The following is a 21,048-nucleotide window of genomic DNA, read 5'->3' as shown; positions in this document are numbered from 1 at the left end:
TCCTTAGTTCCATCTTGGATCTCTCCTTGATAGGTTTCCACGTATTACTTCTTGTCCTGCCTTCAGGGGCTTTGGAGAATAGGTTGACCCCCTCTTCTTTGATATTGGACAATATATCGTGTCACCCAGGAATGGTATTCACTTACCTTTGCTACTGGTTCGCAAATGTGAGCTCGCGCCACCTCCACGCATGCACAGACCCTTCCGCGGATGTGCAGAGCATCAAAAATGGGATGTGATGACGTCTGGGTGGGTGGGCGGAGCCTCCCACAACCTCTGTTACTGGTTTGTCCAAACTGGATAGAACTGGCTGTCACCCCTAATTCTTCTTTTATTAGACTAGACATACCTATTTCTCACAACCATTCTTCATAGGTTTTAGCCTCCAGCCCCCTAATCATCTTTGTCGTTCTTCTCTGCACTCTTTCTACAGTCTCCACATCTTTTTTCTATTGGGGTAACCAGTATTGGACACAATATTCCCCATGTGGTCTGACCAGCACGGTATAAAGCGATACTAGCACTTCTTGTGATCTTGATTCTATCCCTCTGTTAATGCAACCAGGACTGCACTGGCTAGTTTGGCAGCTGGATCACACGGCTGGCTCATATTTAAGTCAACTAGGGCATATAGACATAGGACATTTATTCCTCTAACTTGACGTTAAAACCCTCAAACATTTCATACCATATATAAATATTGGGGTGCCCATTTACCTTTAAAAAAACACATTTTTACACAAAGTATCTACCGAGACAAGCTTCCCTCCTATAAATCTTCTGTACATTATTTCACAGAATTATACATTTTATAGGTATACGTCCTCGACTTATGACAGTAATGGAGCTTGCCCATCATAGTTGTAATTTGTGACAATTCTAAAATAGCCCATCCGTGTTACTGACCTGCTCTTGTGACCTTTTTCATGGTGGTCATTAAGTGAATCAACGGTTTTGCTCTGAGACAAAAACCAGACGTAAATGCTGGGATTTTGCGAAAATGTCATAAAACCCAGACCTGCAGTCACATGACTTTGGAACTGCGTCATAAGTATCCCTGGGTAGAACCTTCAAAATTAGAATAACCTCATGTTCATAACTTGGAGTAACCTATCCTAAAGGCTGGTCATAAGTCGAGGACTATCTGTATGCAGATTTTCCCATTTAATGCCTTTTTTTTTTTAATGCTGGTGAAACAATAGTGCAAAGTTCAAAGGGCTTCACAGTGGAATGCATGCACACATTTGTGCATCATTTAAAATTACGAAACAAAGAAGAAAGAGGGGTCTAGGACAACTCGCCACGACCAAGTCACCGTGGGACAATCCAACACTCTATATTAATCATTCCATTCAATTACTTTTATTATTGGTGACCAAGTTTTCGTTGAAATTCTTGTCACTCTCGTTTTTCTGGATTGACTCTTCTTCTTTGTCGTTTAACGGCCCCTTTTTCTGGATTGGCTTTTTTATTATTATTGGCCCTGCTTCCGTCGAAATGAATTTAACTTTGTATTTGTTGAATTGTCCTGTGGCGAGTTGTCCTGCGGCTAGTCGGCCGTGGCGAGTTGTCGCATCCCACTCCCCAAGTCCTTCTGATGAGCTGCTGGGTCGGTGCAAGTCCAGGAGTGAAAGTTGGTGGCGAGACTGGAATGACCCATGTCTTGTCTTCTCCACTTCTCTCTCTCTCGTGCGTGGAGTCCTCTGCAGGTGCTCCAGGCTGCCTTTGGAAGACGGGGCTCAGGCACCCCCCAACTCTGGGGGGGGGCATCTCTTGCTAGCTTTGCAGAGGGTGTGTGTCTTAAACAAAGGCTCACAGGCCAGAGGATTTGACGGGCAGGGGGTTTTGCACTGTTTCATAGATGGTCTTGATGTTTGGGTCTTCACTCTGCCAAGGAGAAGACAAGGAAGCGGTTATTTGGAGAGCTGAGACCTACCTGGAAAAAGAGGGATTATGGGGAGTGGGGGGGAAGCTGTTTGGTTTTCCTCCTGCAATGAAGATGAGAATGGGCAGGAATCCAGAATGACAGAGTGGGAAGGGGCCATGGAGGTCTTCTAGGCTAACCCCTAAGCTCAAGGCAGGAGGCCCTATATCAGAAGCACCAGACGTGCTAAGGGTCCCATTTCTTGGCTTTGTTATTAACTGGCCAAGTATCTCAGCTGTTACACATATTTGTTTTGCATAAATATTTTTATTTAGCTTTTTTAAAAAAATGTTTTAAAATGTTTTTACAGTTTTAATTGTATATTATACCACTGGCTATAGTAGGATGTATGAATGTAGCACAGTTGTAATATTGTTTTCCATTCAGAAGCCCAGTAACTAGATTCATTGAGGTGAAATGTATACTGGACTATGGGGGTGTCAAAAGCAGAACCAAGAAAGCCACGTGCCTCCTGAGACTTGGTGATCTCCGAATAAATTGTTTTCTCTGCCTGGGTTTGGTGGTGGCGGCGCCGTCCCTTCTGTATCTTCTCATCATCTGTTTGTAAATGATTCTGCAAAAGAGAAGTTATTAGCCCAATGTTTCTCAACCATATCAACTTTAAGATGTGTGGACTTCAACTCCCAGAATTCCCTAGTCAGGTATGCTGGCTAGGGAATTGTGGGAGTTGAAGTCCACACATCTTAAAGTTTCCAGGTATGAAAAACAATGTATTAGTTTGGAGAAACTGAATCTTTGCCCTCCCCAAAAATATCTTTAGAAAATCTTTAGCCCCTACAGGTAGTCCTCAAGTTATGACCATAATGGAGCCTACCTGTTGCTGTTCTAAGTCATGACCATTGTTCAGCGAGATCCTGGAGATCGACTTTGGGAAGGAGAGCAGGCTGATTTGTCCCTTGGTTTCCCTATACCATATGGCGGCCATGTGGCGCCATCTTGCATCCATTCAATTGCATTGATTCTTTGAAACCGTTTCCAAAATGGTGCCCACTTTGGAAGAGCCGCCCTGAGTCTCCGGAGAAAGGCGGCATATAAATTGAACTAATAATTATAATTATTACTTGCGGGACCGCCTACTACCACCAATAGCCTCCCACCGGCCGGTACGCTCCCATAGAGAGGGTCTCCTCCGGGTGCCGTCAGCCAAACAATGCCGACTGGCGGCCCCCAGGGGGAGAGCCTTCTCTGTGGGGGCACCTACTATCTGGAACGAGCTCCCCCCAGAGATACGGAGGATCCCAGATCTGCGCACCTTCCGCCGTGCCTTAAAGACCTTACTATTTCACCAGGCCGGCCTGGCCTAATTTCCCCCCTCTTTTATAAAAGATTTTTAAAATTTTAAATATCTTTTAGTATTTTATATATTCAATTTTAAATTCGTTTTAAAAGTTTGGGGTTTTAAATTTGTCGGGGCCAAAATTATTTAATTTGATTTTATTCTATTTTTAAATTTTGTATGTATGTTTTTTATTGTTTGGCTGTGCACCGCCCTGAGTCCTGCGGGAGTAGGGTGGTATAGAAATCTAATAAAATAAATAAATAAATAAAATAAATTATAATAATAAGAGTGCCATGTGGCCTCTGTGTAGGAAGGCAGTGTGGCACAGTGGCTACTTCCTGAAGGAGATCTATGGAAAAGGTAAGTGGACTGAGTTGTGATGGCGGGGGGGGGGGGGTGAGGGGAGGGACACAGCAGGGAGGGATGAGGGCTTGATAAGCAGGGTGTCAACCCTGAAGCTGATCTGGCTGTGGCCATTTTGGGGCTTCAGTACTGCCCCAACTGGAGCTGTGGGAAAGGGAGAGGGCAGTAGAGAGAGCTGGGGTGCTGTAGCCAAAATAAAATACTTTCTCTTGGAAACCAAGAACATTCTCACCAGGTGTCCGGAAGGAGGGAGCTGGAGTCATCTAGCAACAAGAACGTTTACTTTTAATTAGGTGAAAACCATGGGAACATTTAGAGTCAGTTTTCACCAGGTCGTGCCAATATGACATGTCCAATAAATCTTATTTCTTTGAGGAATCCACCTGCCTCGGAGTTTTGATTGCTATGGGTGGGTTACTTGGAACCCTGACACGGGGAGGCCACTGTAGTATCCCTGCAGTTGGTTGTAAAGGACTACATTTTGTTCATGTGACCCCAATGATGCTGCAGCAGTTGTAACTTTGGGTAAGGGTCTTAAGTCTCTTTGTTCAGTGCTGTCATAATTTCAAACGGTTGTAGAATGAATGGTCACAAATTTGTATGAATTTCTAGACACCATAAACCAGGGATGACGAACCTTTTCGGCACTGAGTGGCCAAACTGGAACGTGCGTGCATGTGCACACACCGGAGCACCGGAAACCCAAAGACCAGCTATCCGGTGCGCACATGCCTGTCTTTGTTTTTCAGACATTTTTAGGCTGTTTTTCAGGCCAAAAATGGCCCGAAAAACAGCCTGAAAACGGCCCCAAAAATGGCTTGGGTTTTGGCCATTTTCAGGTTGTTTTCCGGTGCTCCGGCACCCACGAAGACCAGGTGGCTGGCACGCGTGAAACCAGAAGAGGAACTGGTGACGGCGTGCCTGCCCACAGACAGGGCTCTATGTGCCACCTCTGGCATGTGTGCCATCACGGCCATAAACCTTTTAAGTTTTCCAGTTTCCCAGAGTGGCTTTGCAGAACGGTTAGCAAATGTACTGTTCCCTCTGAAGAAGAAATATACGGTCATATTCACAGCTTCATCCTTTTTGAAAAATATAAAATTTGCATTGTACATTTTTAGCACACTGGCAGGAAATTGGACTCTTAGAATTTGCACAATCCTTTTCGAAACCAGAAGCAATTAGGGGAAGCCCGAATGGCCATAAACACCAAATCCAAACGTCTAAGATGGCCATCAGTCAGAAATGGGGTAAGGTCTCCTGCTTGGGCGGGGGTGGGTGGGTTGTACTGGATGACCTACAAGGTCCCTTCCAACTCTGTTAATCTGTTAATACTGTTATCACTTTTTAAAAAACAGAGGACAAATAGCAGGGACCGTTTGTGCTCTCTTTTCTCCAAGTACCATCCTATTTAAATTCGTAGTTGCAAACTTGACAACTTTAAGACTTATGGACTTCAAGTCATAGCTGGCTGGGGAATTCTGGGTTAACACCCAGAATTTAAATCCACAAGTCTTAAAGTTGCCAGGCTTAGAGACCCCTGTTTAGGTTGAATCACAATTTATTCCCTGCGGTCTCGAGAAGTGAGTGTCTGTGTTTTACCAACACGGCCTCCTCCAACTTGGTGCCCCTCTGGATGCTTTCAACTACCAGACCCATATGGCTGGGATTCCGAGACCAGTGTTCAAAAAGGCTGCTGTAAATGGAAAGGAGTGAAGATCCACCTCTCCCCCGTTAAGCCCACCCTTCCCACCACCATGGGAAGTCAGGGCGTGTTACGGGTCTCATCAATTACAGATGTACACCTGGTAGGAATATCACAAACGGCCTTCTCGGTGTTGCCCCTTGCCTATGGAACATCATTCTCCTATAGCAGTGATAACTAACCTTTTTGCCATCGCGTGCCAAAAGCAAGGTGAGTGTGGGGGGGATGTCGCGCGTGAGTGCGCCCACACCCATAATTTTATGCGCCCCACCTCCTGTGCATGTGTGCATGACACACACACCCTCGCTCCCCCAGCTTTTGGCACAGTGGGCCTGGTAGGCCGTTTTTGCTCTCCCCAGGCTCCAGAGCCTCTCTAGGAGCCAGGGGAGGCCAAAAATGGCCTTCTCCACCCCCCCAGAAGCTAGAAACAGCCCACCTCCAGTGGAACTGAAAGTCAGCAAATGGGCTGTTTCCGGCCTCTGGAGGACCTCCAGGGGGTGGGGAAGGCTGTTTTTGCCCTCCCCAAGCTCCTATAAATGCTCTGGAGCCTGGGGGAGAGAGAAAAACGGGCCTTCCCCACCCCCACAGGCCCTCCGGAGGCAGGAAACAGCCTGTTTCCCTACTTCCAGTGGCCCCAGAAGGCCCAAAAATCAGCTGGTCGGCATGCACATGGTCGCACATGGTCGTGTGCCATAGGTTCACCATCACGGTCCTATAGCTACAGTTCCGTTGCTTTTCAGAAAGGCCCTAAAAATATGGTGTTATCGGTGGTCTCCGGGGAACCCTGAATGGAGATGGAGCTTTTACACTGTGTCTTTTAACATTGTAAGTAAGGTGACCAGACGTCCCGCTTTTGGCGGGACAGTCCCGCTTTTGAACAATTTGTCTTGCGTCCCGCGTTTTAAAAAAGTCCCGATTTTTGGAAAGAATGCACGGCGCAGTGGTGGGTTGCTTCCGGCTGCCTCCTGAGTCCCAGCTGATGGCCAGAGGGAAAAAAACTATTTAAACTCTTGCCGTGGGGCTTCAAAGGGCCGCCCTACAGCTGATCAGTGTTAAAAGAAAACAAATGAGTAGACCGATGCCTATAAAAATCGAAAAAACAGCCCCTTAAAGCTTCAGCATAGGTTAATTAGCACAAGTTGATTAGATCGGCTTCCCGACTCTCAGCTGATTTACTCTCAGCTGTTTTGCTCAGGGCTCTGTAGTTGCTAGCTGCAGAGTGCTGGAGATTTTTTCCCCCTAACTATGCTTTAAAAGCTAAACTGAAAGTAAAGCAGGGTCTTTGCTGCAACGTGGCAAAATGAGGCAGAGAGAGATTTCGTTTTCTTTTTCCTCACCAAAAAAGGTAGGTGCAAAACTGCAAACAATGGGAAATTTAGGGCAAAAGAGGAGAGTTCAAGATTTTAAAACACAAAAGAAAAAAAGCTCTATTTAATTAGGGAATTGTAATAATTAAGATACTATTAATTGTATATTGTGTTGAAAGCAGAAATGGTTAAGTTGTGGTTTGGAGGAATACAGTCAGGTCCAGAAATATTGGGACAGCGACACAATTCTAACATCTTTGGCTCTATACACCACCACAATGGAGTTGGAATGAAACAAACACAATGTGCGTTAACTGCAGACTGTCAGCTTTAATTTGAGGGTATGTACATCCAACTCAGGTGAACGGTGTAGGACTTACAGCAGTTTGCATATGTGCCTCCCACTTGTTAAGGGACCAAAAGTAATGGGACAGAATAATAATCATAAATCAAACTTTCCCTTCTTAATACTTGGTTGCAAATCCTTTGCAATCAATCACAGCCTGAAGTCTGGAACGCATAGACATCACCAGACCCTGGGTTTCATCCCTGGTGATGCTCTGCCAGGCCTCTACTGCAACTGTCTTCAGTTCCTGCTTGTTCTTGGGGCATTTTCCCTTCAGTTTTGTCTTCAGCAAGTGAAATGCATGCTCAATGGGATTCAGGTCAGGTGATTGACTTGGCCATTGCATAACATTCCACTTCTGTCCCTTCAAAAACTCTTTGGTTGCTTTTGCAGTATGCTTTGGGTCATTGTCCATCTGCACTGTGAAGCACCGTCCAATGAGTTCTGCAGCATTTGGCTGAATGTGAGCAGATAATATTGCCTGAAACACTTCAGAATTCATCCTGCTGCTTTTGTCAGCAGTCACATCATCAATAAATACAAGAGAACCAGTTCCATTGGCAGCCATACATGCCCACGCCATGACACTACCACCACCATGCTTCACTGATGAGGTGGTATGCTTAGGATCATGAGCAATTCCTTTCCTTCTCCATACTCTTCTCTTCCCATCACTCTGGTACAAGTTGATCTTGGTCTCATCTGTCCATAGGATCTTGTTCCAGAACTGTGAAGGCTTTGTTAGATGTTGTTTGGCAAACTCTAATCTGGCCTTCCTGTTTTTGAAGCTCACCAATGGTTTACATCTTGTGGTGAACCCTCTGTATTCACTCTGGTGAAGTCTTCTCTTGATTGTTGACTTCGACACACATACACCTACCTCCTGGAGAGTGTTCTTGATCTGGCCAACTGTTGTGAAGGGTGTTTTCTTCACCAGGGAAAGAATTCTTCGGTCATCCACCACACTTGTTTTCCGTGGTCTCCCAGGTCTTTTGGTGTTACTGAGCTCACCTGTGCATTCCTTCTTTTTGAGAATGTTTCAAACAGTTGTTTTGGCCACGCCTAATGTTTTTGCTATCTCTCTGATGGGTTTGTTTTGTTTCTTCAGCCTAATGATGGCTTGCTTCACTCACAGTGACAGCTCTTTGGATCTCATCTTGAGAGTTGACAGCAACAGATTCCAAATGCAAATAGCACACTTGAAATGAACTTTGGGCCTTTTATCTGCACATTGTAATTGGGGTAATGAGGGAATATCACACACCTGGCCATGGAACAGCTGAGAAGCCAATAGTCCCATTACTTTTGGTCCCTTAACAAGTAGGAGGCACATATACAAACTGCTGTAAGTCCTACACCGTTCACCTGAGTTGGATGTACATACCCTCAAATTAAAGCTGACAGTCTGCAGTTAACGCACATTGTGTTTGTTTCATTCCAACTCCATGGTGGTGGTGTATAGAGCCAAAGATATTAGAATTGTGTCGATGTCCCAATATTTCTGGACCTGACTGTATATGGGGGAAATTATTTGGTTTATTATTATTGGTAAATATAATTAATTGATTTGTAACAAATTGGATTGCATGGAAATAATTGGAATATTCATGTTCATATTGATTAATATACAAAAAAGATAGTTATATAACTAATTGATTTATATTAAAATGTTGAATTTGTATTAAACAATTATTACATAATTACATAATTAACCAATGTGAGGATGGATATAAAAATAGATGACAATGGGAAGAGGTATAATATAGAATAGAAGGGAAAATTGAATTTTATTAAGATTAGAGATGAGGATGAAGGGTAATATTGTTTTTTTTTAAAAATAGATGAGGAATAAATATGGCAAAAAGGAAATATAGAAATTGTAAATTTAATTGAAATGACTAAACACTATTTAAATTTGTGAACCAACCAAATATTCTGTTCAAAGAAAATACATTGTATGTTTGTATGTGTGTTTCTAATTATTGCTATTTATTCATATTCGTTCTCTTTTATTCTTTAAAGTTTAACAATTCATTCTTTATCTTAATATCTTTATATTTGTTTGGGGTTGGTTTTCTTCGCTTTCATTTTTTTTATTGTACAGCAATCTTTCTCCTCAAACCTACCACCTCTCTCTTTTCTTTCCTTCTTACTTTCTCTTCCCCCCTCTTCTTCTCCTCCCTACTTCCTCTTCCTTTCTCCTTCTCCTCCTCTCTTCCTTCCCTCTCTCTCCTTCTTTCTTCATCTCTCTTCTCCTTCCTTCATCCCTCTCTATTGCTGTATCCTTTTATGCATATGGACTACTCAGAGGGCTGAAAAAATTATTTTTGACTGGTCTGGTCCTCACACTTTTGACCAGTCCTCAAACTTACGATGGTCCTCACATTTTACGTTTTTTGCCCTATCTTATCACCATAGTGAAGAGAAGCAGTTGTGAAATGAGTGACATGGTTGTTAAGAATGCTGCACGGGCATAAATGTGAGGATGGTCATAAGTGTGAGGACCAGTCAAAAGTGCGAGGACCTGTCAGAAATGGTTTTTTTCTATACACATAGCCATGGCCACCCAGTCACATGACCTCCAAGCCACGCCCACAAAATGGTGGGTGTCCCGCTTTACCAATGTTAAAATCTGGTCACCTTAATTGTAAGCCACCTGGAGTCATCTATGTGTGAACTGGGCAGCTGTATAAATTTAATAAATACAATAATCATTAAATATTTCCCACCTGCTTGGGATGCTGCACAGCGGAATAAATGGTGTGAGGCATCTCCTGGTTGTTCTTTGCTGCTCTTCTAGCTGGCTGATTTGTCTTTCTCCTGGTTTCCTAGGAGTTTTAAAAAAAGAGAGAGAAAGTTAAGTATTTATTGTCACCTGCCAAGTTTTCAGCAATTCTGAACTGCTTCTTCTGACTCTGGTTACAGTGTGTGTATGTGTATGTGTATGTGTATGTATACCTGCATGGACAGGTAAAATATTTTATTTTAGTACATTACCTCACTTTTTACTTGACTTTTTACCTTTTTGTTTATTTGACTTTTGCTTTTCATTCGTTATTTATTTTACCTTATCTTACCTTGCTTTACTTTCATTTTCGCTTTCACTTTTTACATTGCTCTTGAATTTACCTTAGCTTCTAGCTTTATTTTACCTTACCTTATTTTACTTTATTTTCCTTTCTTTCACTTTCACTCTAGTTTTTACTATACCCTAAGGTGACCAGACGTCCCGCTTTTGGCGGGACAGTCCCGCTTTTGAGCAATTTGTCCCGCGTCCCGCCGCGTTTTAAAAAAGTCCCGATTTTTCATTCTGCCTCCTGAATCCCCGCTGATGGCTAGAGGGGAAAAAAACTCTTTAAACTCTTGCCGCGGGGCTTCAAAGGGCCGACCTACAGCTGATCAGTGTTAAAAAAAAAAATGAATAGACCCATGCCTGCAAAAATAGAAAAACAGCCCCTGTTAACAGCTTCCGCTAGGTTAATTAGCTGCGAAAAGCTGCAAAAAGTTCCTGGAGCAGATTTCCCCCCCCCCCCCCAGCTATACTGAAAACAGGCGAAAGCGAAACTAAACCTGCAACGTGACAAAATGAGGCAGAGACAGATTTCTTTCTTTTTCTTTTTCCTCACCAAAAAAGGTAGGTACAAAACTGCAAACAATGGGAAATTTTGGATTTTAAAACACAAAAGAAAAAAAGCTCTATTTAACTAGGGAATTGTAATAATTGAGATACTATTAATAATTGTATATTGTGTTGAAAGCAGAAATGGTTAAGTTGTGGTTTGGAGGAATATATGGGGGAAATTATTTGGTTTATTATTATTGGTAAATATAATTAATTGATTTGTAAGAAATTGGATTGCATGGAAATAATTGGAATATTCATGTTCATATTGATTAATATACAAAAAAATATAGTTATATAACTAATTGATTTATATTAAAATGTTGAATTTGTATTAAACAACTGTATTACATAATTACATAATTAACCAATGTGAGGATGGATATAAAAATAGATGACAATGGGAAGGGGTATAATATAGAATAGAAGGGAAAAATTGAATTTGATTAAGATTAGAGATGAGGATGAAGGGTAATATTGTTTTTTTAAAAAAATAGATGAGGAATAAATATGGCAAAAAGGAAATATAGAAATTGTAAATTTAATTGAAATGACTAAACGCTGTTTAAATTTGTGAACCAGCCAAATATTCTGTTCAAAGAAAATACATTGCATGTTTGTATGTGTGTTTCTAAATTCTAATTATTGCTATTTATTCATATTTGTTCTCTTTTATTCTTTAAAGTTTAACAATTCATTCTTAATCTTAATATCTTTATATTTGCTTGGGGTTGGCTTTCTTCCCTTTCATCTTTTTTATTGTACAGCAATCTTTCTCCTCAAACCTACCACCTCTCTTTTCTTTCCTTCTTACTTTCTCTTCCCCCCACCCTCTTCTTCTCCTCCCTATTTCCTCTTCCTTTCTCCTTCTCCTCCTCTCTTCCTCCCTCTCTTACCCTCACTCCTACTCTAATTTCCATTCCTTCATCCCTCTCTATTGCTGTATCCTTTAATGCATATGGACTACTCAGAGGGCTGAAAAAGTTATTTTTGACTGGTCCTCACACTTTTGACCAGTCCTCGAACTTATGACTGTCCTCACATTTTACATTTTTGCCCTATCTTGTCATCATGGTGAAGAGAAGCAGTTGTGAAATGAGTGACATGGTTGTTAAGAATGCTGCACGGGCATAAATGTGAGGATGGTCATAAGTGTGAGGACCAGTCAAAAGTGCGAGGACCTGTCAGAAATTACTTTTTTCAGCCCTCTGGTTAGTCCTTTTGTGCATATGGACTACTCAGAGGGCTGAAAAAGTTATTTTTGACTGGTCCTCACACTTTTGACCAGTCCTCGAACTTATGACTGTCCTCACATTTTACATTTTTGCCCTATTTTATCATCATGGTGAAGAGAAGCAGTTGTGAAATGAGTGACATGGTTGTTAAGAATGCTGCACGGGCATAAATATGAGGATGGTCATAAGTGTGAGGACCAGTCAAAAGTGCAAGGACCTGTCAGAAATGACTTTTTTCAGCCCTCTGGTTAGTCCTTTTGTGCATATGGACTACTCAGAGGGCTGAAAAAGTTATTTTTGACTGGTCCTCACACTTTTGACCAGTCCTCGAACTTACGACTGTCCTCACATTTTACGTTTTTGCCCTATCTTGTCACCATGGTGAAGAGAAGCAGTTGTGAAATGAGTGACATGGTTGTTAAGAATACTGCACGGGCATAAATGTGAGGATGGTCATAAGTGTGAGGACCAGTCAAAAGTGTGAGGACCTGTCAGAAATGACTTTTTTCAGCCCTCTGGTTAGTCCTTTTGTGCATATGGACTACTCAGAGGGCTGAAAAAGTTATTTTTGACTGGTCCTCACACTTTTGACCAGTCCTCGAACTTACGACTGTCCTCACATTTTACGTTTTTGCCCTATCTTGTCACCATGGTGAAGAGAAGCAGTTGTGAAATGAGTGACATGGTTGTTAAGAATACTGCACGGGCATAAATGTGAGGATGGTCATAAGTGTGAGGACCAGTCAAAAGTGTGAGGACCTGTCAGAAATGACTTTTCAGCCCTCTGAGTAGTCCCTATACACATAGCCATGGCCACCCGGTCACATGACCAGCTAGCCACGCCCACCCAGTCACATGGCCTCCAAGCCACGCCCACACAACAAGTCACGCCCACAATGGTGTCCTTCTTACCAATGTTAAAATCTGTTCACCTTACCCTATACGCATAGCCATGGCCACCCGGTCACATGACCAGCTAGCCACGCCCACCCAGTCACATGACCAGCTAGCCACGCCCACCCGGTCACATGACCAGCTAGCCATGCCCACAAAATAAGCCACGCCCACAATGTCCCTCTTTACCAATGTTAAAATCTGGTCACCTTACTATACCCTTTACTTTACTTTTCCTTGATTTTTACTTTCACTTTCTAGTCTTTACTATACTCACCTCTGTTTACTTTTTACTTTACCTTACTTTTATTTTTACTTTCACTTTCACTTTCTATTCTACTTTTTTACTACACTCTTTACCTTACCTTTATTTTTACTTTTACTTTTACTTTCTACTCTACTTTTTACTACTCTTTACCTTACCCTTTATTTTTTATTTTCACTTTTATTTTCTCCTCTACTTTTTATTATACTCCTTACTTTACCTTACTTTACTTTTTATCTTTATTTTTTTACTTTTACTTTCACTTTGTATTCTTTACTATACTCACCTTACCTAATTTTACTTTTTATTTTACATGACCTTTGTTTGTTACATTCACTTTCACCTCTAACGACTCTATTTTTTACTTTATTTTTTACTTGGCTTTACTCTTTGTTCTTTCCTTTATTTTTCAAAGTCACACAGCCTCTCTAACCCTTTGGGTGGCTACAGAGTGAGCCCCACAGTCCTCTTTATGGCAAAGGGCCACCAATGATTTCGGGAGCGGTAATATATTTCAATGCTAGACCGACAAGCAGCTTTACTTCAAAGTTCATTGATTGTGAGTTTTCCTTTTGGAAAATTTAAAATGAAGAAACTATGAGTAATTTTAGTGAGATTTATTTTTAATTGTATATTTTCCATAAGATCAAAAGCTAACACATTTTTTTCTCTTAAAGAAGCAAAAGTGTCATTTCCTACCAGGTTATCTGAAAGTTATCAGTTATTTCTTTCCTTTTAAGAAAAAATTACCGTAGGATATGCGTCACAAAATTGAACACGGCTCAAACTTAAAAAAGAAAAAAAAATACAACTTTAAAACCACAGCGCCTCAAAAAACACTGACAGCATCCCAACGCATAGCAAGTGGGTGCCCATCACCCCAAATCTGATTCCTCCACCCCCTTTCTGGCCTTGAGCTCTTTAAGGAGCCTGGTGTAAAATCCTCCTTTGAGAAGACCTCAAGTCAGCAAAAGAAAGAGAAGCTAGGCAGCCCATAACATACAATCCCATTTTATTCTGTTCAGAAGAGCGTTCTTTCTTTCCCACATATGGATATCTTCTGGAAGTGTGGATTTCAATTGCCAGGATTCCCCTGCACACGAACCCCCGATTGAGAATCCTGGCAGTTGAGATCACCTGCCTTAAGGAAGTCTCGATTTTGAAAACCTGATGGCCTTTTCAGGTTTCATCCCATAAGGGGTTTTCCTTCCTCTTGTGGAGGACATGGGATTGAGTTGGTGACATTCAAGAAGAACCTGAGCTGAGTAGGGAACTGGAGGGGGGTGACTTGGACTTCCAGGGACTAGTCCAGGGTTCTCCAAACTTGACCACTTTAAGACTTGTGGACTTCAACTCCCACAATTTCTCAGACAGCATGGCTGGCTGGGGAATTCTGGGAGTTTTTTTTTTTTTAATTTGATTTATATGCCGCCCTTCTCTGGAGACTCAGGGCGGCTTACAGTGCGTTAAGCAATAGCCTTCATCCTTTTGTATATTTTATACAAAGTCAGCTTATTGCCCCCGCAACTGGGTCCTCAATTTACCTACCTTAGAAAGGATGGAAGGCTGAGTCAACCTTGAGCCTGGCGAGATTCGAACCTGCAGTAATTGCAGGCAGCTGGTCTTAATAACAGGGTGCTTTAGACCACTGTACTACCAAGGCTTGTTGAAGTCCACAAGTCTTAAAGTGGCCAAGTTTGGAGAACCCTGAACTATAGATCACCTTGGTTCATTCAAGAAGCTTTAGAAGACCTTTGTGAGGAGGGGGTTGGACTAGAAGACCTCCAAGGTCTCTTCCAGCCCTATGATTCTATGTTTCACATTCTTATGGACTTACCTTGGCCTGGTCTCCTATTAAGGTGGAATCACTTCTAGGTGGATTTTCAATCTCTGCAAAGAAAAATTGTGACCGTTATCCAGATGGACCCTGTGACTGTTTGGGCTGACAACTGCCAATCCTTTTCAGGGCAAGATAAAGAAATAAAATTAAGCAGTCAAAATATAATTTCCTTTCCTTTCCTTTCTTCTGGCCTGGCCTTTTATTTCTCTGTTCCTAAAGAGTGCCTCCCCCTCCCAAGCGATGCTGAATAGAGCCGACGTTAATTGTTGTGTTTATATTCACTGAAGCAGGCAATTAATTTAATTAAAGGGCTCGGTTTAAACAGGGTGCTGAACATCAGAAAGTGGAGGAATCATTAATAAGCATTAATGATTGTGTGCAAACTTCATTAAGTGGGCCACAAGTCAGTCAGTTAGTCATGCAAGTTGAATCAAGTAGATGTTTTATTTCATGTTAGCACAAAGAAAACAAGCCTCTTCACCAACAGAAGACATTTACAACAAAAGTAAGAATACTGCATTTAGTAACAAAGAACAAACCCCACTTTGTACAAAACAACACAGCCAAACCAAACAACCCACACAATTATAAATCCTGTCTGATCCTTCGGATCCAAAATAAAACGAGACATTTCCCTGTGACCCGTTCCAAAGCCTGAAACAATCACCAAAAAACCCAAGAGATCTCAGCCTTATTTTAAACCCATCGGTGTTTCTTGTTTAAGAACAAGAGGAATGACATTTACACAAGTAAACATGTTCCAACTATAAATGTAGCCATAGCTTTGTGTTCAGGCAGAAATGCTTTGCAACCCCCTCAAAATGCAATTTTTTCCCCTGTCTTTTCGACAGTAAATGTATTTTCTTAAAAGACCATTTTCTCCTCTGTTCCATCATGCCTCTCTCTGCTCCAAGTTAATTCCCACGTCTTTTCTGAAGACAGGACGCTTTCCTTCTCCTTCCCACTGGCCACCCTTCACCAGCCAGGTGGTGCTTGTGGGTTGTGCTTCCAGAGAGGATGCTGTGTGTGTCTATCTGCCCTTTGAATTCCTTTTTTCCAAAGCACAACTTGCAAAGGCAAAATATGTACAAACTTTCTAGAAAAGCATCCAAGGACTGTGTGAGTTTTCATCAGAAGAGAGTGGTCTGATCCAGTGATGAAGCACCCACAACATCAACCCACAAAATGAAGTCACAACAAGACAGATTTGGAATATTTGTCTTGGCTATTGCATCCAACAAGATGACATTGGATTGTACAGCATGCAGTGTCATAAGCTAATCATAAACACACTAAGACACACACATACACAGACCCATAACAACATTTTGATAGTATTCACTCCCCTCCCCCATTTCACATCGCTTAGTTTTGTCAGTTTTTTTATTTTGCTTTAATGCACCTCCTTGCATCAGGGGTGTCAAACTCAAGGCCTGGGGCCTGGATCCGGCCCACGGGGTGTTTAGATCTGGCCTGTGGGGCCGCCCTGGAAACAGCGAAGAACCGGCCCGCAGTGTTTCTGCCAGCGAAAACCAAGCCATCACAGCCGAAAATGGAGCTTGCAAGGGCCACAGGTGACACTCCCAAGCTCTGTTTTCGCTGGCAGAGGGTTGCAGGAGGCCGTCGCAGCCGAAACGGAGCTCAGGAGCCACATGAGTGACATCGAGCTGGCCACGCCCAGCCTGCTCATGCCCATCCTGGCCCCCCGAGGTCAAACACAACCCCAATGCGGCCCTCAATGAAATCGAGTTTAACACCCCTGCCTTACATAGTAAGTAGTTCATCTACTCTCCCTTTTGTTCAGAAAAAGAGAGAGGGAAAGAGGAGGAAGGAAAGCAAAAGAGAAAAGAAGGAAGGAAAAAGGAGAAAAGGAAGGGGGGAAAGAAGGAAGGGCTGTATGTTTAGTGCAGAGGTGTCAAACTCGCAGCCAGTGGGCCGGATGCATCACACGCTGGCCATGCCCAACCCCGGTTTAGCAAAGGGGGAAAAAGTCACGATACGTTACGTAACAACCATGTGACAATGCAAGTTTGACACTCCTGGCTTAGTGGGAATAAGCTCCCACTGAATGATTCAAGCTCTGCTTGAAAGCAGCAGAACAAAAGCAATTCTTAGTTTGGCTAGTTGTTGTTGTTATTTATTTGGGGCAACCAGATGCTTGTCCCTGCTCCCAGTCCTGGGGAAAGCAGGGATGGAGGAAGAAGGACGGGTACGGAGAAAGTCTCTCTTGTCCCATTCAGGAACTTGTAGCACCACCTGCCAAATAATTGGGAGAAAAAAAACAACAACCCAATAGCCTGTGATTAAAACTTTGTCATTACTGACAATTATCCATGGTTCAACAACAGTGAAAGGGCTCTGCATATTTGCATGGGGCTCATTAATCAGAAGGGAGAATGGCATGAACAACCAGACTCACCTGGGCAGGGTGTAAGCTAACTACTTCATTATATTCTGCCTATAATACAGGAATCCCCCCAGTCTGGCAGCTTTCCCTTGGGATCACTTAGATAAGGCTCCAAGGAATTCAGGAAGGGCTGGTTTTGGCCCTTTTATGGTTGCACCATGACTCTAGACTAGCTCTGTGCTTGATCCCTCCTCCCTTCACAAAACCAATCCAATCCAGCCTGCAATTTTCAGGAGCTGAACTGGTGGGCTGCTGGCTTGACAGCTTCTCCTGCAGCAGGAAGAAAAATGTAGCCATTTGAGCATCGCTCCTCATTTGTTGAAATGAATCTTGGGATATATTTTCACGATTATTAATTAGCTGACCCCAGCTCCCCTCTGCACTTCCTGCTCCCCCTCCGCCCACCTTTTAATTCATATTCCGTCATTTATTTTAATTGTTGCATTGCTTTGCTGGTGTTGCATTGACAATTTTTATTGGGCTTTCCCCCCCCCCCCCCGTGTTACTGTTGTGAGCTGCCCTGAGCAGCCTCATGGTGAGATGGGCAGCAGATTTATTGAAGAAATAAATAAATAAGTGATATCAGAAGGTCAAAGACCACGCTAGTGTTGCCTTTCCTTTGCCTCCTTCTCGCTGTCCTTCTAAATTTTGTATTTGTTCCATTTTTTTTAAAATGTGAGGGGCACTGCCTCAAGCATCTGGAAACATTTCTTCTAACAACGATTTCTCCCCTCTTGTGATCTAGTGGTTCGTTGCAAGAGTGTTATGGGATAACTGAGTTGGAAGAGACTTTGGGGGTCTTCTAGTCCAACCCCCTGTTCAGCAGGAAACTCTACCATTCCAGACAAATGACTTTCCAATCTCTTTTTAAAAGCCTCCAGTGATGGAGCAGCCACAACCTCTGCAGGCAAGCCGTTCTACGGGTTAATAGTTCTCGCTGTAAGGAAATTTCTCCTTTGTTCTAGGTTGCTTCTCTCTTTGATTTAGTTTCCATCTATTGCTTCTGGTCCTCCCTTCAGGTGGTTTGGAAAACAGGTTGACCCCTTCTTTCTGTGAGAACCCCTCAAGTACTGGAAGATTGCTATCATGTCACTCCTAGTCCTTCTCCTCACTAGACTAGACATTCCCAATTCCTGCAACAATTCCTCATTTGTTTTAATAATGAATATTAAGCTGTTTTAGCCTCCAGTCCCCTAATCATCTTTGTTGCTCTTCTCTGCACTCTTTCTGGGGTCTCACTTGATCAATCCTGCCGGGCCCCCAGAGCACGCTCTTACTATCCTGAATGTGCACCAGACTCCAAAATCTGGGAGCCCCTGAAAATTAGCAATGTGTGTATCACGCTGGCGATTGATCTCCTAAACATCTCAATTCTCTTGCCCTTTGCTATGGGGGTTCCATTTTTGTTTTGCTCTTTGTGGTCTTTCTGTGTTTGTGTGTGCGGGCAAACCTTCCAATCTTACGTGGCAGGTGTTTGCAGTCTCTGGGGGGGGGGGGGGGAACGTTACCTGCATGTGTTGTATATCGTCCGCTTCCCTTAGCAGCTGTGGAAAGAAAAGAAACCAAGTGAAACGCAGGAAGTGGGTGAGTTGTGAGCCACAGCTGCTATCTTGTGCAAAGCTGGGGCGTGTGCAAATAAATTGTGGCTAATCTTGGTGAAGCCTACGAAAAGCGTTGGCGGGCAGGGAAGAGGGCAGGGTCTGAGGTAGCAAAGATCCAGCAAAGATTTGGAGTCTCCAGTTGTACTAGATGGGTCTCCTACCAGAACCCACCTACCAGTTTGCAGTGGGGTGTCGGCTGAGCAGCAGGTTCTGTAGAAAGCAAAAGAGGCACTCTGCCCAGCCCACCAGTTGGCAGCTGTCCAAATGATGGTGGTGGACCAGAGGATGCTGAGGAAATTGCTCTTGGCCAGGCAGAGAGAGGCAGTTCTTGAGGTTGCTGATATCTCCCACCAGATGCAGAAGCTGCCTCTCTGAAGCTGGGAGATAAGTTGGGCCCCTGGAATCCTTTCTCTTTGCCCTGTAGGGAAGCCTTGGGTGCCACACACTCCTGAGACTTCCTCGGAGATTCTCTTTGCCCATAACTTTTTTTATAGCACCATGAGGAGTCAAAAAAGTCAATATGGGGTCCAAGTTCTGCTCTTTTTGTTGTGTGTTGGCTGAGCTCTCTCTTCCAGCCTTGGAAGAGCAATAGCACTTAGACTTATATACCACTTCACAGGGCTTTTGCATCCCTCTCAAAGCAGTTTACAGAGTCAGCACATTGCCCCCAACAATCTGGCTCCTCATTTTACGGATCTCAAAAGGACGGAAGGCTGCGTTAACCTTGAGCCTGGTGAGATTCGATCTGCCAAATTGCAGGCAGCCAGTAGTCAGCAGAAGTAGCTGCACTCTAACCACTGCACCACGGTGGCTGTTAGAGGATGGCTTGGAGGCCTGAAGGATGCAAGGAAGAGCCCAGATTAAAATGGTTGGGCCCTCCTACCCCTGGAGCATCCATGGAGAAGTAGACGGTGCCCTGGGATGGGGGGTGAGGGCCCACCTGGTGGCCCACAGATGCCTGGGTGACTTTCTGGTTCAGCTTTTTTCTCTTTTTGGATCGAGGGAGAAGGAAAGAAGAGGAGTGGGGAACCTGGTCAGTGGAGGGGGCGCTTTGCAAGGGGGTGTGCAGCTGAGAAATATCTTGTACCTTTCCTCCTGCACAGAAAAAAGACAATGACAATGACAAGCAGAATGACGATAAAAGCTGCAATCACGGCCCCAATCAACGCATTGCTTGCAGACGGTCCCTTTTCTGCAAAAGAAAGAGCAGAGGTTGTGTCAACCCTGGTCAAACATTAACAAACCCTGTGGAAATCTATTCCCTATACAGGTAGTCCTCGATTAGTGACCATTTGCAGTGGTGACAGTGGTGAAAAAATAACCAGTCCTTTGCAGGTCTGTAAAGGGAAGAAAAACTGAAGACAGATCATCAGCACAGTTAAGTGGTTTCGTTTAGCAACTGCTTTGTTTAACGACCAAGTTGCTGGTTCCAATTGTGGTTGCTAAATGAGGACTCCCTGCATGGGGTAATTTTCCTCTACCCACAATTCCCTGCAAATGACACAGCTAAGCTGACAACAGCAGAAAGATATCATCCACCAGAATAATGCAGCCTTAACTCTCTCTTCCTGCCATGTCAGGATTATGCTGCCCTCTCCTAGAACATAGAACAATAGAACTGGAAGGGACCTTGGAGGTCTTCTAGTCCAACCTGCTTCTCAGGTAGGAGACCCTGTACTTCTACATCTGGAGCATGAGCTGAAGAGACGTAACTACGGAACTTTTAACCGGAAAAGATGCTTAAAAGGAGATGTACTCTGCAATGTAATTGAAGCAGGAATATTGTCCCAATCGCTGAAAATCTCCTTTTCAGCATCTTTTCCGGTTACAAGTGTTCCTGCCCAGAAACTCTATTGCTTCCTATCCTATTGGAAAGATGTTTAGAAAACCTTGAGCCATTGAGAGATTCAGGGCAACAATTGAATATCTTTCAGCCTTTTATTTATAGCTTCAAGATAATCTAATTTCCTTCCTCCTTGTGCACAAGAGGCACAAGAGCTCGGCGGAGATTGCAGTCATTTATTTATTTATTTAAAGATTTTGTTAATCTGCCTTTAATATTCTTATAAATAACTCAAGGTGGTGAAGGTATCTGATACTCCATACTTCTCCTCTGACTGTCTCCTGGTGATTGGCCCAAAGTCACCCTACTTAGCTTTCATGCCAAGTTGGGACTAGAACTCATCATCTTTTGGTGATTGGCCCACTTAGCCAGCTGTCATGCCTAAGGCGGAACTAG

General features: G+C 43.2%; 1 protein-coding gene across 5 annotated transcripts in view; it reads right to left on the bottom strand.

Annotated features, from left to right (window-relative positions):
• Positions 1 to 631: 631 nt before the first annotated feature.
• The window catches only part of LOC139321604 (SLAM family member 5-like), a 48,511-nt gene continuing 28,094 nt past the window's right edge, over positions 632 to 21,048 (bottom strand). For 2 of the 5 annotated variants that reach the window (XM_070950367.1, XM_070950369.1), the window contains 6 exons: positions 19,897 to 20,001; positions 18,717 to 18,752; positions 14,799 to 14,851; positions 9,675 to 9,773; positions 2,394 to 2,498; positions 632 to 1,887 (listed from right to left, as the gene is read on the bottom strand). In XM_070950367.1, the coding sequence (XP_070806468.1) occupies positions 1,813 to 1,887; positions 2,394 to 2,498; positions 9,675 to 9,773; positions 14,799 to 14,851; positions 18,717 to 18,752; positions 19,897 to 20,001 (473 nt within the window). In that variant the 3' untranslated portion in view covers positions 632 to 1,812. The remainder of the gene's footprint in view (positions 1,888 to 2,393; positions 2,499 to 9,674; positions 9,774 to 14,798; positions 14,852 to 18,716; positions 18,753 to 19,896; positions 20,002 to 21,048) is intronic. The other 3 variants (XM_070950371.1, XM_070950372.1, XM_070950370.1) reach the window with 2 other exon arrangements.

This window comes from Pituophis catenifer, unplaced genomic scaffold, assembly GCF_029215685.1.
Source record: "Pituophis catenifer annectens isolate HBS135680 unplaced genomic scaffold, rPitCat1.0.hap2 SCAF_10, whole genome shotgun sequence".
Classification (NCBI taxonomy): Eukaryota; Metazoa; Chordata; class Lepidosauria; order Squamata; family Colubridae; genus Pituophis; species Pituophis catenifer.
The sequence above is the reverse complement of the archived record's forward strand: the minus strand, read 5'-3'. Positions and strand labels throughout refer to the sequence as shown.